General features: G+C 35.2%; 3 protein-coding genes across 34 annotated transcripts in view; 2 read left to right on the top strand and 1 right to left on the bottom strand.

The window, feature by feature from the left end:
• Positions 1-17613, bottom strand: part of LOC126887500 (protein roadkill) — a 506726-nt gene that overhangs the window by 87592 nt on the left and 401521 nt on the right. The gene's annotated exons all lie outside the window — the stretch shown is intronic.
• LOC126887495 (cap-specific mRNA (nucleoside-2'-O-)-methyltransferase 2) overlaps positions 1-17613 on the top strand; it is a 190229-nt gene that overhangs the window by 106327 nt on the left and 66289 nt on the right. The gene's annotated exons all lie outside the window — the stretch shown is intronic.
• LOC114338881 (formin-J) overlaps positions 1-17613 on the top strand; it is a 552435-nt gene that overhangs the window by 492684 nt on the left and 42138 nt on the right. For 5 of the 17 annotated variants that reach the window (XM_050655079.1, XM_050655080.1, XM_050655062.1 and 2 more), the window contains 3 exons: positions 6344-6491; positions 7468-7768; positions 9730-9953. The exons of 10 other annotated variants lie outside the window; for them this stretch is intronic. In XM_050655079.1, coding sequence (XP_050511036.1) covers positions 6344-6491; positions 7468-7768; positions 9730-9953 — 673 coding nt within the window. The remainder of the gene's footprint in view (positions 1-6343; positions 6492-7467; positions 7769-9729; positions 9954-17613) is intronic. 2 more of the 17 variants (XM_050655073.1, XM_050655072.1) reach the window with 2 other exon arrangements.

Below are 17613 nucleotides of genomic sequence, written 5' to 3'. Positions count from 1 at the left end.
TTCTTCTTCTTGTTTACTGCAGCGCGGAACAGTTCAGTGGTAAGTGGTGTTATACCACTTTCGTAAATTTTGAAGCCAGGAAATGCGTCTTCTTCCCGGTCTCCTTTTACCATTTACCTTCCCTTGGAGAATCAGTTGGAGAAGGCCGTAACGTTCTTGATTTCTCAGTACATGTCCTAGATATTCTAATTTTTTTTGTTTTGATGGTTATGAGAATTTCACAGTCTTTCCCCATTCTACGCAGGACTTCCACATTAGTAATTCGGTCAACCCAGGATATACGTAAGATGCGCCTATAACACCACATTTCGAAAACTTCAAGCCGATTCATAGATGCAACAGTTAGTGTCCACGCTTCCATTCCGTAGAGCAGAACTGTGAATATGTAGCATTTCAACAGACGGTATTTTGTTTTTAATGATATGTCTCTACTGTTGAAAATGGGTCTCATTCTAACGTATGCTGCTTTCGCTTTTATTATTCGCTGTTTAATTTCTGTTGAGTGGTCCCATTGGCTATTTAAATTCGTACCCAGATATGTATTTTGTTCAACTCTTTCGATATTCTGTTTGTTGATTGTAAGTTGAGCGTTTAATATTGGTTTTTTACTAATTGTCATTTTGGTCTTCTTTATGTTAAGAGCTAGTCCGTATTCTCTTGCCGACTTCTGTTATACGATTTGTTAATATCTGTAAATCATTCAGATTATTGGCAAAAACTATGGTGTTATCTGCATAACTAATGTTATTCAACCATTCACCATTTATTAATACTCCTTTCTCACAACCGTCTAAAGCTTAAAAGCCGTCTAAAACCGTAAATATTGAATAGTAGTGGAGATAAAATACAGCCCTCTCGTACTCCTCGTTCTATTGCAATTTTATCAGTTAAGGCTATGGGTACATAATTCGCAAATATTTTACGTGTATTCCTACTTTTTCTGTCTTTACACGGCAAATTACGTGTAGTAAAATTCACACTGGCATGGATATGTAAACATTACTAGAATGTCATTCTACTTGAAAATGTCATCATTAATTTATGGAGATGTCTTTTGAATGTTCTTGGATAACTGTTATTTTTATAATTGCAAATTATTAATTCAGTTAATAAATGTGATAATTTTTTCAATAACTATATATTCAGTGATTGTAATAATTTATTTGTACAACAAAAACTACTCAATCGAGAAAAGAGGAAAAGTGTTCAAAGTGATTTTTTAATAATATATTGTTATGGAACGCTTACAATTTTGAACATCTATAACAACAAAATACTTGGATCACAGAAAATATTATCCTGATGTATTCTCTGCTTGGATCTTCCACAAATAATACACAATAAATAACTTTTTATTAAGTTCACGTCTTAAATCAATTATTTATCAAATACACTATATAAATATCAATAATATTGTAGCGTGATTAGTGTAATTACTTCTAATTACAATAAAACTAGCGGTTCGTAATTTATATACGACTTTATTTTTTATTTATACAAGTTTACTTTACAAACTTTAGCTTAAGACTAACCCTATTTACAAATATGTCCTATTTATATATGCGATACAGATATTCCAGAAATATCTATATATCTCCAGCTATGTCCATGTGACTCGACCGCTTGCACGTCATCGGCGCTGCATCGGCGTATCTCGAAACATCGATAGTGTTCTGTCTGTGTGGAGACGGGAGCTGGTATACGAGGGTAGGTCAATAATTATTTTGTTACACTGCTCCCCTCTTAAGATCTGAGCGTCCCGATCAGCAACTCTAGATGGCCCAGGATGGCGGAATCTACAGGATTGTCCAGCTCTGCATACACCCCTAGAAAAGAAGTAACAGTCTACTGTCTTTGAAGGGTATGGCATCTTCGGGTTCATGCAACACACAGTAATCCGTACGCCAGTTTCTCTGAAGATCACTTCCAGCATGCTTCTCACAATCTTCCAATCCAGATTTTCTACTGCATGGCCAATTTTTGGTAAAGCCAAATCTTTGATGTCATAATTACAGACCATTTTCTTCAAATTAGTTAGAGCACGCCATATGTTCTCGTAGCTTGGCGTGTCCGTATAAGACTTCCTGGTCACTATATACAGCAAAGATCGAGGACCATCTTCCAATCGCAATACTCTTCCAATTTTAGGTTGTTGATTCCTTAACTCGTCCAGGCGGCCGAACTTTCTATTGAATACGGACGAGATTCCTTTAGTCATCTCGAGGTCTTGGGCAACACAATGGGCTAGAGAGACGTTTTCTGGAACACCAAACAGATCTTGCTGAACTTCTGTGGTCACGCCGAATCTAGCACTCTTTCTTTCTGCGTAATTTGACATAAATTCCTTAAAACTTGGCTGTGGTGCATCTTTCATCTCCTGTTGGAGGACTCGGGCTTCCTCTGTTTCATTTGAGCCAGCATATGGTGCAAGACGATTTATGTGAATAACTTTTGGTTTACCGTTTGGCAACTTCTTAATTCTATATATTACGTCATTTATTTTCTTCTTAACTTCATATGGACCTTCCCATTGTCTTTGCAGTTTAGGACATAAGCCTCGACGACGTTGCGGATTATAAAGCCAGACAAGATCGCCTACTTCGAAGCTTTCATTCTTGCATCGAGAATCATATTGATCTTTCATTCTGTCACTGGCTATCTGGATGTGTTGTCGGGCAAGTTCATGAATGTTGTTCATTCGTAATTTCAGGCGGTCAACGTAGTCTTCGCCTGCAACATGTTCCTCGGAAGGTCCGCAGCCAAACTCTAGGTCGCAGGGCAACCGAACTTCACGACCCAACATCAGGCAGGTTGGTGTTTGACCTGTAGTTTCATTTACGGCCGAGCGGTAGGCCATCAGGAATAAATGAATGTGTTGGTCCCAATCTCGCTGATGTTCAGATACAACTTTGGACAAGTGTTTACCCATCGTTCGGTTCATCCTCTCGACCATCCCATCTGATTGAGGATGCAGGGGTGTTGTTCTGGTCTTATTGACACCAATCAATTTGCAAACGTTTTGGAAAAGAGCTGACTCAAAGTTTCGCCCTTGGTCGGAGTGGATCTCCAAGGGAACACCAAATCGGCTGAAGAATTCTTTAACAAGTACCTCTGCAACGGTAGCAGCTTCTTGATTTGGTAATGCATAGGCCTCGGTCCATTTCGTAAAATAATCCATGGCTACCAGGATGTATTTATTTCCAGCATCAGTTTCTGGAAATGGACCTGCAATGTCGATTGCTACTCTTTCCATAGGACTGCCAACATTGTACTGTCTCATGGGTGCTCTCTTTTTACCAACTGGACCATTACCGGATGCACACAGTTCACATTTCTGGCACCATCTTCTTACATCATCTTTACAGTTCACCCAATAGAACCGTTCTCGAACCTTTTGCAGAGTCTTCGTAATACCAAAGTGTCCACCTGATGTACCGTCATGCAACTGACGCAATACTTCTGACACTTTACTTTTAGGTACAATCAACTGAAGCTTAGATTCTGTACCATCATCGTTCTCAAAGGTTCTGTACAGAAGATCATCTTTTAGTATCAGGCAATTCCATTGGCTCCAGTAGGCCTTGACTTCCGGACTACATGCACTAATGTTTTGCCAACTAGGTCTCTCACCTCGACGCATCCAATCCAATACTCTTTTTATACATGGATCGTCTTCTTGGGCTTCTTGTAACATGTTGTGGCTGCCATTGCTCATTAACGACGGTAGTTCGTCTCACAGGGCAAAGCTGTTCATCTACTTTAAGCCGGTGATTACAACTTTCACTGCATGGCCGTATCGAGGAAGCATCTGTATTTGAACCAACTCTTCCAGCCCTCTTCATGCGTCTCTTCGGCATCGTGTCACGAATCACCCTCCGTACCATTTCCACCAAACGTTCATCTTTTCTCTTATCGCCTTTTTCCACGATTATTACTCGATTGTTTCGTAAAGCTTGGCTAGCTGCTTCGTGTTCCAAGGCAATAGCAAGTGCTTCATCTAAAACTTTCGGCCTTGCTAGTCGTAAAGCTTTCTGTAGTTCATTATCTTTCAGCCCATTGACGAAGGTATCTACTGCAATTTCTTCTAAAACGCTGTCTGGCACCTCTGGATAAGCCAACCGCACCACACGAGCCACATCTGCTTCAAATTCTTGCAGATTCTCACTTGCTCGTTGACTTCTACTTCGCAGTTGTGCTTTGTATACTTGTTGTAGATGGGCATCTCCATAGCGTTTTTCTAGACGAGTGAACAAGGTCTGGTAACAATTTTCTTGACCCTTAGGAATTGATCTTAATATATCTGCAGCATCACCTCGCAAAGCAGCAGTCAAGGAAACAGCCTCTTCCTGTTCGGTCCAATGATTGGCGGTCGCAATAGCTTCAAATTGTCTAAGATATATGGACCAAGAGGACTTTCCATCGAATGGTGGTAATTTGAATCTCATATTATGCGACGTTTCGTCTCTCGGTAGTTCATCTTTCACTAAAGGATCTAACGTTGCTGCATTAACTGATGGTTGTACTTTTGTATCGGTTATCCTGCTCTCTAGCTGTTTGATCTTTTCTTCTACGGTCTCTACACTTTTCTGCATCTTATCGAATGTTCTAGAAACTTCTTCAAATTTCTCATTGTTCTGTTTACAAACTTCTTCTAGTTTTTCGTTGTTTTGCCTACAGACCTCTTTAATTATTTGAGAAGTCTCATCGAATCTTTTAGCAACATTTTCGAATTTCTCGTCGCTTTTTCTACTAACTTCTTCAAGTTTCTCGTCGCTTCTTCTAGAAGTTTCATCGATCGTTTCAGAAACAGTTTTTAATTTCGATAAGATTACTTGTTCTGCTGACTGGAAGTGGAACGTCTTTGGGTCTTCTCCGTTCTTCGTGAGGACATCCTCGAGTCGTGCTTGTAGGACTATCTTGAGCCCACTGCTGTCCAGATCCCGTTCCTCGAGCTGTTCACGGAGCTGTTTTACTGTAAGTTCTTGTAGCAACATCTTTGGTCGGCACACACGTACTTTCCAAAATGTCTTTTAACAGTCTTTCCGAATACCGAACAATCAACGCACTTTAACTATTCCCGACGAATAAAGTCCAAAAGTATTTTAAAGTCTTTCCGAATACCGAACAATTAACGCACTCCGGTTATTCCCGACGAATAAAGTTCAAAAGTCTTTTAAAGTCTCTCTGTAATTCACTTATTTATATCGCACTAAGTTAACCGAACACCGACACCAACTATAGCGTGATTAGTGTAATTACTTCTAATTACAATAAAACTAGCGGTTCGTAATTTATATACGACTTTATTTTTTATTTATACAAGTTTACTTTACAAACTTTAGCTTAAGACTAACCCTATTTACAAATATGTCCTATTTATATATGCGATACAGATATTCCAGAAATATCTATATATCTCCAGCTATGTCCATGTGACTCGACCGCTTGCACGTCATCGGCGCTGCATCGGCGTATCTCGAAACATCGATAGTGTTCTGTCTGTGCGGAGACGGGAGCTGGTATACGAGGGTAGGTCAATAATTATTTTGTTACAATATTTAATCAATACTTCAAAATATTCCCGATGCAATGTCAAATATTTAAAATTGTCACTGATTGTCAGTGTCTGACTGACAATATATGCTGACAATATTATATTCGGCTGAGTGCGTTGTAAGACAAAGATAGATTTGGAAAATATTACCACGGCATTGTGTTCATTTTTTTCGAATCCTGAAAAAACCAATAAATATTTTTGAAAAATTTAAACGCAGAATGAAAGATTAAATTATTACCGAGGGCCTAAAGTCCCTTAGAATAAATAAAAAGTTTATTTTGAATGATATATTTGAAATTAAAAATCACAGTAAATTTTATCTTAGCTTTTCACCCCTGTAACTTATTTAAATAAACATTATAGAAATTCTCAGCGACTTTTGGTCCTCGCTAATAACGTAATCTTTCATTCTGCGTTTAAATTTTTCAAAAATACTTATTAGTTTTCTCAGGATTCGAAAAAAATTAATCCCCATTTGAATATCATTGCAGCCGAAAATACGTACCGATCCTCTTAACTGGTCTTCTATTTTAATTGTGGCCGTTTGATTGTAATAAATGTTTCTGATAATTCTTAGATCTTTGTTGTCAATTCCAATTTCTTGCATTAGAGTTAATAATTTGTCATGTTTTACTCTGTCATTAGGTTATAATAAATTTTGTGGAAATTGAAAACAAAAGTTTTCAGTGTTTTATTGTTAGATAAAACGAATTTCAATTTTCAATCAAGTAACGGTCAAATTCATCAATTATTAGTAATTCTAGATATAAAATTTGTATTTTACAGGAAATGTGCGGAAGCGGAACCAGAACTGGCGGTCCAGTTGGATGTTTTCGATGAGCAACGAGAAAGCGACGACGCTCAAAGTCTCCAGGGACCACATGGGGTAGATCTCAATTCGCCTTTAGACGTTTTTTACGCAATTCTCAAACAGGTAGATATTTTAATGTTTCCTTATACATCTTTAAACATATTTATCTACGCGAAAGCATTCATCATCATAATCATACATCTCCAAGTGGAGCAAAGGGCACCTTGCGGTGTTTCAAGTAGCATGAGGAATGATGGTGAGGTTGCTAGTCCCACGCATCATCTGTTGAGTTCCGTCCAATTTTGTTTACTAGTTTTCTCCATTCTCTTCTGTTTTTTGCTATATTTTTTGCATCGTTCCATGTTAAATTATTTTCTTTGAGTTCTTTCTCTATTGTTCTTTTCCACGTATAAGATGGTCTACCCATTCTTCTTTTGCCTTGAGCATTGTAATGTAGAGCTTGTCTAGCAATATTTGTTGCTGGTTTTCGTAGGGTGTGTCCTATCCACTTCCATTTCCGTTTTTTATTGTATGTTCTATCCTTTCTTAATTTGTTATTCTCCACAATTCGTCATTAGTAATTTTGTTTTTAATGTTTCCTTATACATCTTTAAACATATTTATCTATGCGAAAACATTAAAGGTTGGATAAGAGTACAGTTTGGTTATTATTTGAGGAAGAAGATAAAACTACGGAATGACATAAAAATGCAGAAGGGAAAACTACCAATTTTCTTGTGAAATTTCAAAGAGCCCTACGTTGGGCTCCAAGTTTTTGTTCAAGTGTAGATACTCCTTTTTTACGATATTATTACTCCTCCCCCTCCTTCGTCATCTCTTGTATGATAAGGTCCCCGTCTTGAAACTGGTATAACGAAAAACACATAAATAAAAACAAAAATACTCCCAAGATATAGGAAGAATATAATGATTAGAGCAAAGGGTAGTCATTTCGATAATACGATACTAAAAACATTGAAGGCAAAGATATCTATTTAGACATAACATATATTTTTTTACTCTCATAAGTTGCACGAACCGCTTTAAAATAATAAATATCTTTAACAAATTATCTATTCTCATTTGTTATATATTCTAGGTAGCTGAAACACCTCAAGAAATCCCTTTTCTTAGTATTCTTCAGCACCTGTTGCGTATCGATACTAAAGAACCGATCAGCGACATCATATGGGACACTGCAGAACGACTTGTACATCGCGCCACTCTACTAGAAAATCGCGAGGACTCAGCAAGGCTTCTGAGAGCTCCCAGTACGCAATCCAAGTTCTTCTGCCACTGCCAACACCGGATCGAAAGTCCCAGTAGGAAACAATCGCTGAGTACTCCTTTGAGTCCGACGCCACCTTCTATAATTGGACCACCGCCACCACCTCCATTAGGTACAGTTTAGTTAACACCTTTTTAATGAAACAGGAGAATGAAATTATGTCTTTACTTAATCTATTAGACTTTTTTTATTTATTTACACACACTTATCTATACTAACACATATATTTATGTAAAATTATTTTGTGCAATTTATTTTTCGATATTACAATACGCGCACTACTTCATACTATATACCAAAAATAATTAATGAGTCCTTTCAACAAAATTGAACTATTTTATATTAGTCCTGCACGAAGTATTTAGCAATAAAAAGTACAAAACTTTTCAAAAGGAAAAAATATACTTCAAAAACAGACTCAAAATAAAATATAAAATGTTTTTGTCTGTGAGTCTATACCTAAATAGAATAAAATATTTAAATATTACACACCTAGTTTGTTCACTTCAACAGAATGTTTAATGTTCAACAGAATTAGAAAAAGACAGTACAGATAAACTCCAGGAATAGCTAAGAAAACTCTTCCAAGACTGCTTAAATGGTACCTAATTACCAAAAGAATGGAAATTATCTATCATGTCAACCATCCACAAAAAGGGGGAGCAAAGATCCGTGTGAAAATTACAGAGGAATTGCGGTAAACAGCACAATATGTAGGATGTATTATTGGAAACTTATTAAGAACATAAATGAAAATGACTATAGATATTACGAAGCAGAGGAGCAAGCTGGCTTTAGAGCTGGGCGGTCACCTGTACTCTACTACGCAAGTTATTGAGAAAAAACAGCCGTCAATAAAGAAGTTCACCTGGTATACGTAGTCTTACAAAAAGCATATGACAGTATACCCCTCAGCAAACTATGGTCAATCCTACAGCAGACCAACATTAAACATGGTCTTATCAAAGCAGTCCAGAGTCTGTATAGTGGAACGACTGCAAAAATTAAAACTGGATCAAGGATGTCTGAGGGATTTAAGGTCACGAAAGGACTGAAGCAGGGTTGCTGTATTTCGCCTACCCTTTTCAAAATTTATCTGAAACAATCACTCAAGCAGTGGAAAAGAAAATGTAATGGCAAGTGAATCACTTTCAATGACAAGATAACACTATACGCTTTATGTTTCGCTGATGACCAAATTCTGATTTCTCAGGATCATGAGGACTTGAGTTACATGACATGGAAGCTAATAGAAGAATATAACCAATCGGGTCTTAAAATCAACATTAAGAAAACTGAAGCCATGTATATTGGAGGGACAGTGCAGTCCATTACATTAAACTATGGGATACAAATTAAACACTGTGATGAATAAAACTACCTGGGCATAAAGATAAATCAAGATGGAACACTCGATGCTGCTATAAAAGACAGAAACATACAGGGTAGAAAAGCCATATCCATGATGAAGGGCATTCTGTGGGACCAAACAATATCTAAAATGAACAAACAGCTCATATACAATACCATACTTAAAAGGATATTCACATATAGCAGTGAAGTTTGGCCACTGAAACAAAGAACAGAGAAAATGTTACTAGTAACAGAAATGGACTTCTGGAGAAGAGCAGCTGGCAAATCAAGCAGAGATCGGATACCAAATGAGAGAATATGAGAAATGATGGAAGTCACACATACAATAATTATAATTATTGGTTATAATCAATATATTATATCAATTATAATCAATAATAATTATTGATTACATAAAAACAAAACAACTCATATGGTACGGCCATGTACAAAGAATGCCAGATAACAGGATCCCTAAACAGATTTTGACGTGGATACCACAAGGCAGAAGGAAAAGAGGAGGGCCAAGAAGAAGCTGGAGGGAGAGAATTGAAAAAGAACTAGAGTAAAGAGAAATTCCCTACAGGTATATGGCTAAACAGAGAAGAATGGCGGTTAGGAGTCGGAAGGTGTTGAAGAATCCTGTAAACTGATGTAGTAGTAGTAGTAGTTTGTTCAGTTGTATGTATACTGTATACGTCTGTATATTCTTTATTTCAGGACCCGCACTACCTCCACCACCGCCTCCACCGCCCATAATACCCCCACCTCCATGTATACCACCTCCCATTCCCGCTCCTCCTCCTCATCAATTAAAAACCAAAACTCCAGCTGCCTCACAAACTGAAACTGATGCTGTGATAGAAAAATTACCCCAACAAGAAATACCCGCACCAAAAACGAAGATGAAGACCATCAATTGGAACAAAATACCAAACAATAAAGTAAGTTTGACTATATGAAAATAAAATCTCTATTATAATGAGAGTCAGCTTAAGATTTACTTTGTATCGGATATCACCACCTTTCGTTTACGTACGTTTCTTCCTCTAGCAGTCATCAGAATAGCTTTGTGGTGCGCTCTGAATCAAACCAAATCCAGCTGACTAGTAAGCAAAATAATACAAAATTATTTGCTAATGGGCGCAATGAAGCGCTACAGAAGCACTGTAGATCTCTTCGCTGGAAAGCAAATATTCTGGTAACAACCTAAAATCAATTCGCAAGGAGCAGGTCCGTGCCGTGCTATGATGCGGCGAGGCAGTCGCATCAGGCGGCATCACAAGGGGGGTGGCATAATCAGTAAAATAAAAAAAATCTCAGATTGTGTAAAAATGTTGTTAGAGACTATAGAAAAAATGAAAAGTGACATACAATACGGCTAATGACCAAATTAAATAAAAATTTAATGAAATTGGACAAAATCTTAATATCTATAAGTTCCGAATTTCCAGGTGAAAATGAAATTCGAGCCAAAAGAAAAAAGCGTTTATTTGATTACGAAAAATCTGTGGACGAGCTCTTTTGTTCATCTATATTTTAGACATTGCCGTTAATTCTTTGATTGATCGATTTTCGCTTCTAGAAACTCGTAATAAAGATTTTAAATTTTTATATGATATTTTCAAATTTAGGGAAATGGATGATAAAACACTAGAAAAATATTGTATGAATCTTCATTTAATACTTTCAATAGAAAAATAAAAGGAATCTGATATAGAGACAAACGATCTTCTAGAAGAATTGCGTGATATATCCCAAATGATACCTTTAGAGGTTTTGAACTATTTCTGCTAAAATGATCTAATTTCTTTATACCCGAATGTAGTTGTATCACTGAGAATTTTATTCTCGGTAGTTAGTGAAAAAAGAAGTTTTTCAAAATTAAAAATTATTAATAACTATTTACGAAGCTATTACTATGCTACACCTATCTATCCCCACTCGGTTGACGAGTTTGTCAAAATTAAAGTCAGAACGGTACATACTTTATTTAATTTAAAGTATGTTTTGTTTTTAAAATAAAAGTTTTCGTTTATTTTGTATAGTTTCATTTAAGGGAGTAGGCGGTTGGCGCAAAATCTTGGTCTAATGCTATTTAAATGGATTCGTTTTTTTCGAATCCTGAGAAAACTAATAAGTATTTTTGAAAAATTTAAACGCAGAATGAAAGATTACGTTATTATCAAGTGCCGAAAGTTACAGAGGTGAGAAAAAGAGAAAATTTAGTGTGATTTTTAGTTTCAAATATTTCATTAAAAAAAACTTTTTGTTTTTTTAAGGGATTTTCTACTAAGCCCTCGGTAATAATGTAATCTTTCATTATGCATTTAAATTTTTCAAAAATATTAATTAGTTTTCTCAGGATTCGAAAAAAATTAATGCATTTAAATAGCATTGAATTCCCTTGGGCGCAATAAAGATTTTGCGTCTACCCTTTAATAAAGTTTAATAATAATATCTATGTAAACAGAACAAGCTTATAAGGGGGTAAAAAGTAGATTGGTTAAGATGTATAGAAATTCTTGTAATTGAAATAGGTAATAGCAAAATTAATAAAACGGCGAATGTCGCTAGAAAAGGGAAGAAAAGAGAGACTGCGAAAAAAATTACTAAATATCTAATGATTTAAAATGATGATAATGTTAATCAGTTTAAAAATTATAGAGACAGAATGCTATAAATTGAAAGTAATGTAGAGGGGAACCTTATAATAGAATACCTTGTAATTTTTAAATTGTAGAAATACATTTTGTATTTAAAACCGCTTTTGTATTTTGTATTAAAAATTTAGAGATAATTATTAGAAAAATAATTATCTCTAAAGCTCTAACCGTTGGTGGAATATTTACTTTAAAGACCCTTAAATATATCGATAGAGGAACACCCTGAAAATATCGAGATGACTGGCGAGATGAAAGTCTTCAGTATATTCTTGCACTTAAACTGTCTCTCATTACCTTAGTTCGACTCATATTTTGAGTACTAGGAAGACAAAAACCCGTTGGATTTTTACCTAGATAAATAGACGGGTTGTGAAATGCACCTTGTAGATACCCCCAGGTCTATTATTTTTATTTATGAGTTTGTCTTGCAAATTTTAGAAGGCTCGTATTCTAATTTGTTACCGGAATATTTGCTCTCCGGCATAAGAGATCTGTTATGCTTCTGTACATTAGATTTCTCGTCGTTTAAGGTTGATCTGAACCCCCCCAAAAATAAACTACACATTCAAAAAATTTGAAAAAAATTGAGAAGGTATATGTGATCACTAGAAGTATTTTGACAAATTTTGAGCAAACTTCATGTTTTCGTTTTCGAAAAAACTCAAAAAAACTCCTTTTTTTCAAGTATAAAGCGGGAAAACTAAACATACAATTTTGTTAATTTTCTTACAGCATAAAGATATAATCCTAGGAAATACTTATGAATTTTTTTAAAATTTTTGAATGTACAGTTTTGCCACAGTAGGAAAAAATAATATGTTTCGGCTTATAATAAAGCTACCGGTAAGAAATTGGATAAAATTTCAATAACAACATATATAAAACTGTAACAATGGAAAATATTTCCAATAAAATGTTGAATATTTTTTCCTAAACATATGAAAAATCTCGTTAAACAAGAATTATATCTTGAATTACCGCTAAGAATTTGTGCCGCCATGACATAGCGCCATCTACACCATCGGTAATATTTATGTTCGATAGATAGCAGTGCCTTCTGCTTCAATCGCGTCACACAGAACTTTATCCTAACAGCGTTGCCATATCAATTACTTTGTACAACAAAATGTTTTAATGTTAGTAGGTAATATAAGCCTACTACTATAACGTCTATTTATAACGCATCAACGTGACCTTCTGAAATTAATTTAACTACTTTTGTTGAAATATTTTCAGTCCCCTTGGCCGTATTAGATTTTGATATATTTAGGGCCGGTACTTTCTGTTTCGATTAAACCCTAGTTGGCAATTGGCATTTTAATGTTTTTAAGTACCATAAAGTTGTCTTTTTTTATTTGCATTTTTTCATGTATCTCTGAAGCTTTGTATTTGACTATATTTTGAATTGGAATTGGAGCATAGTCTTCATTTGTCAAATAGTGTTTCTAATAACTACCATCCATGGTATTTCTCTTTTGTAGCACTTTTATGTTTATTAAAGATTTTAATTGAAATTATTAATTTATCTTTAAAATTTTCATTGTCCATTACTTTTTGCATTTGTGGTGAGCTAAATTTAAGGGAAAACAATTGGACGATAATATGTAAACAGATATGGAGTAAGAGCAGTAAATAACCACTTCTAAAATTAATTGAGGAGAGGTTAAAAATATTTTCACCTTCATATTAAAAATAAAAAAGGATCAATATACAAGGAATAATAGGTAACAATCAATTTTAAAAATCTTACATCTATATTGATTTCTTCTCTGTACAAAAACAACAGAAATAAATGAGACAAAAAGAAAAAATGTGTTGTCAATAATAGGTATGTTAAATAAACGTATTGATTAGTCTGATGGAAGTAGAACTTAAAACTGTTATATGGAGCTAATCTGGATCGGTATAAATTAAATGAGAAAGAAAAAAAATCTAATAAACAGTTTCTTTAAGAGCAGGAAGAGAAAGATTATGGAATATTAGAAAATGAAAACGGCGCGGCAGAATAATCATCGATAAAGAAGTAAAAAGAGGAAACGCGATAACGATATCTGGAACAATTGTTTTATCTGATAAGAAACGAAGAACAGCCAGAAATTGCTATCAAAATAAAAAATATAGTAAAGCAGTGTGGATTGCTTCTGTGTTTGAAAAAGGTTATGGGTTTTTACGAGCTTGTCCGGACAGGTCAGTAAGTGACAATAATATTGTGGAAGTTAAGTGACTGTATTCATCCCGAGAATATACATCTCTAGAGGCAGCCGAATCCATAAAAACAAGTAGCTTGTTAAGTGAATGTCCCTAAAGAAAACAATAACTTCTTTAGCCTGGTTGCATCCACTCCTGGACAAAGGCCTCCCATGAGTTCGCCACTCTTCTCTATTTTGTGCTATTTGGTACCAGTTTCTCCCCACTCTTGCTTTGAAGTCATCTAGCCATCGTCTTTGTGGTCTTCCTCTGCTACGACTATGCTCGCGTGGTCTCCAATGTAAAATGTTTCTCGTCCACCTTTCGTTGTTTTGCCGTGGCACGTGTCCTGTCCTATCCAGCTCCATTTCATTTGCGCAATTCTTCCAATAACATATTCCACCTTCGTCCTGTTTCGTACGTCCCATTTCGAATATGTTCTCGTTCGATGGCCCTCTGTGTTGTTCTTAATATATTGGCTGATAACCCTGTAAGTGTCACGGTCTCCACTCCATAAGTCATAACTGGTAGAATACAACTGTTGAGTACCCTTTTTTCTAGATTTATTGGTATCTTTTTGTTTTTCAACACATCACTGAGTCTTGCAACTGCTGCCCAATTAATTCAGATTCTTATAGCTATCTCGTCCGTTTGATTCTGATGGCCTAGTTTGATCGTGTGACTCTTCGACACTTTCGATCTCACTTGCAACTAAGTCGATTCTGATATTTTGATTTGTCATCACTTTTGTTTTATTTAAATTCATTTTTAAACCGCCTTTCTCAGATTCATGTTTAAGCATCTTTGGTATGTAGATTGGTTCTTCTGTATTGTTGCTTATGAGCACTATGTCATCGGCAAATCTTAGATGACTTCCTTGCGTTATTCATTCCGTTTAATACGGTCCAGAGTTCTATGGAATCGAATGCCCCATTGTACAGAAAGAACAACAATACAAATGAAATATTAACGGTAGGCGGCCAGCAGTCAGAGAGAGTAAAAAATATATATGCTGGGAACGATAATCACAGAAAATAACGATTATACTCCAGAAATAAGTGAGAGAATTGAAAAAGCACGTGCCAACTTCGTGAAAATGAAAAAGATTTTATGCAGCAAAGATCTGATATTGGCCCTCAGAATAATTATATGTTATGTACACAGTGTGCTTTACTAAGGAGCTGAATCATGGACATTAAATCGAAATGCAATAAATCGACGAGCAAGACAGAGAAGAACTAGTTTTGGTGTTAGTGAAATAGTTTTGAGTGTTTTTTTCTGTTAACAACCATTTTTAGTATCTTTATTATAACCTTTTTGGACCTTATTCTGCGGTATCTCATGAAACTGATTACGCAAAAAGATCTCATGGGAATATTTTTCCCAAGAAACACGATGATTTCGCCTTGCTTAAACATATTTTGCCGAATTTAAAATCAAAATCCTGTTCTTTTCTTCTATTCTTTTTCTATCATACATTGACTTTATTCTCTCAGATATTTTTAGTTCTTAACACGTTGATGAACAGAACGTCTATAGACGACATTTTTAAAATAACGAGTTATGACAAAAAATCGGCAGATTTTTGTAGATTTTTTGTCACATTACATCTACAGATGCATATGAAATATAATACGACATCCATGGTCGTCGTCCACATGTTTACAGAAAACATATTGTTTCCATAAAACAAATTTATCAATTTCGCTATTACACTGGCGGACAAAAAATTTAGGTCACTAGATGAATTATTTGATGCCTTTGATTTCCTAAACCTGTTGTCCGATTTGAATGATTTTTTTAGTATGTTATAGCTTTATTATTTAAGAATCTTAATGTGTTAATATTGTTGCTAGACAGGTAAATGTCATTTTATACCGGTTGTAACAATCATACTGTGTTTTTCCTTAAAGTTCGGAACACTCTGTGGAATATTATAGTATAGATAAAATATTAAGATTAGAACTCAATTGTAGCCTTAGGCTTTCTTAACATTTTCTTTTTTGATTCATTTGCTTATGTTGGATAATAAAAAAGTTAGGTACTTGAACAACTAGCCATGTTCTTCATCAATACAGGGTGTTTCTAAATAAGGGCGACAAACTTTAAGGGGTAATTCTACATGAAAAATAATGACAATTTGCTTTATAAACATATGTCCACAAATGCTTAATTTCCGTGATACGGGATGTTGAATTTTTTCTTACCAACTGACGGTTTATTTCTTGCTCTAAAACCGATTGAGATATGCAACTGAAATTTGGTAGGTTTTAAGAGGTAGTTATTACGCATTGTTTGACATACCATTAAGAATTTTATATTCACCATTGGCGTGCATACGGGTATAAATATTTTAGATACATCCCGTATGCACGCCAATGGCGAATATAAAATTATTAATTGGATGCCAAACAATGCGCAATAACTACCTCTTAAAACCTACCAAATTTCAGTTGAATATCTCAATCGGTTTTAGAGCAACAAATAAACCGTCAGTTGGTAAGAAAAAATTCAACATCCCGTATCACGGAAATAAACCATTTGTGGACAATGTTTATAAAGCAAACGGTCATTATTTTTTCATGTAGAATTACCCCTTAAAGTTTGTCGCCCTTATTTAGAAACACCCTGTATTGATGAAGAACATGGCTAGTTGTTAAAATACCTAACTTTTTTATTATCCAACATAAGCAAATGAATAAAAAAAGAAAGTGTTAAGAAAGCCTAAGGCTACAATTGAGTTCTAATTTCAATATTTGAGGCGTCCAGAACAACATTGGCCTAACCCACATCCCACAATTTTACCAAAATGCTTTTAATACAATAAAGTTATGCATTACTTCAGTGTTTTCAGATGCAGAGTGGCTGAAGCAACCATTGCTTGAACTAGTCTGCATCTGAAAACACTTAAATAAAGAATAACTTTAATGTAATAATATCGTTTTGGTAAAATTGTGGGATGTGGGTTAGGCCACTGTTGCTCTGAGCGCCTCATTTTATCTATGCTATAATATTCCACAGAGTTTTCCGAACTTTAAGGAAAAACACAGTATGATTGTTACACCCGGTATAAAATGACATTTACCTGTCTAGCAACAATATTAACACATTAAGATTCTTAAATAATAAAGCTATAACATACTAAAAAATCATTCAAATCGGACAACAGGTTTAGGAAATCCGAGGCATCAAATAATTCATCTAGTGACCTAAATTTTTTGCGCGCCAGTGTATATTTATTCTACTTTGCAAAATTCATATAGTGTCACAACACTTGCTTATACATTTGACGCACAGTCCGTCAACGTGTTAAAACGTTTATGTATAAACAAAATTTGTGCTAATACATTTTTTACAAGATTGCAAGCGGTCATAAAATTTTATTACCATTTTTCAGTAGGAGATAAGAGATGACTAACAACTGGAATATTTAGTTACCGAGAAACATAATATGCAATTAGTCTATGATGTGAGGCCGCTCTCGTCTGAAAAAAAAATCTGATTTGGTTTCTTTGCGGATTCCTATTCAAAAATGTCCCCTTTAAATAAATCAGAAGGGTGCCGGCGAAATTTTTGGGCAGAAATTGTCTAAACAATGTTTCTAAACAAATTACAAGATTGGTAATTGGTATTTAGTGTAACTCAATCTGAATCTTGCGGGTAACGCAATCTGAAGTTGGCTGCGGGGGGAAACTATGGAGTACGGTTCGGAAGCTTGGGAGTAGTTGCAACTGTGAGTTACTCGAAACCC

The sequence above is a fragment of the Diabrotica virgifera genome, chromosome 6 (assembly GCF_917563875.1).
Source record: "Diabrotica virgifera virgifera chromosome 6, PGI_DIABVI_V3a".
NCBI lineage: Eukaryota > Metazoa > Arthropoda > Insecta > Coleoptera > Chrysomelidae > Diabrotica > Diabrotica virgifera.
This window is presented reverse-complemented; position numbering and strand designations above follow the sequence as displayed.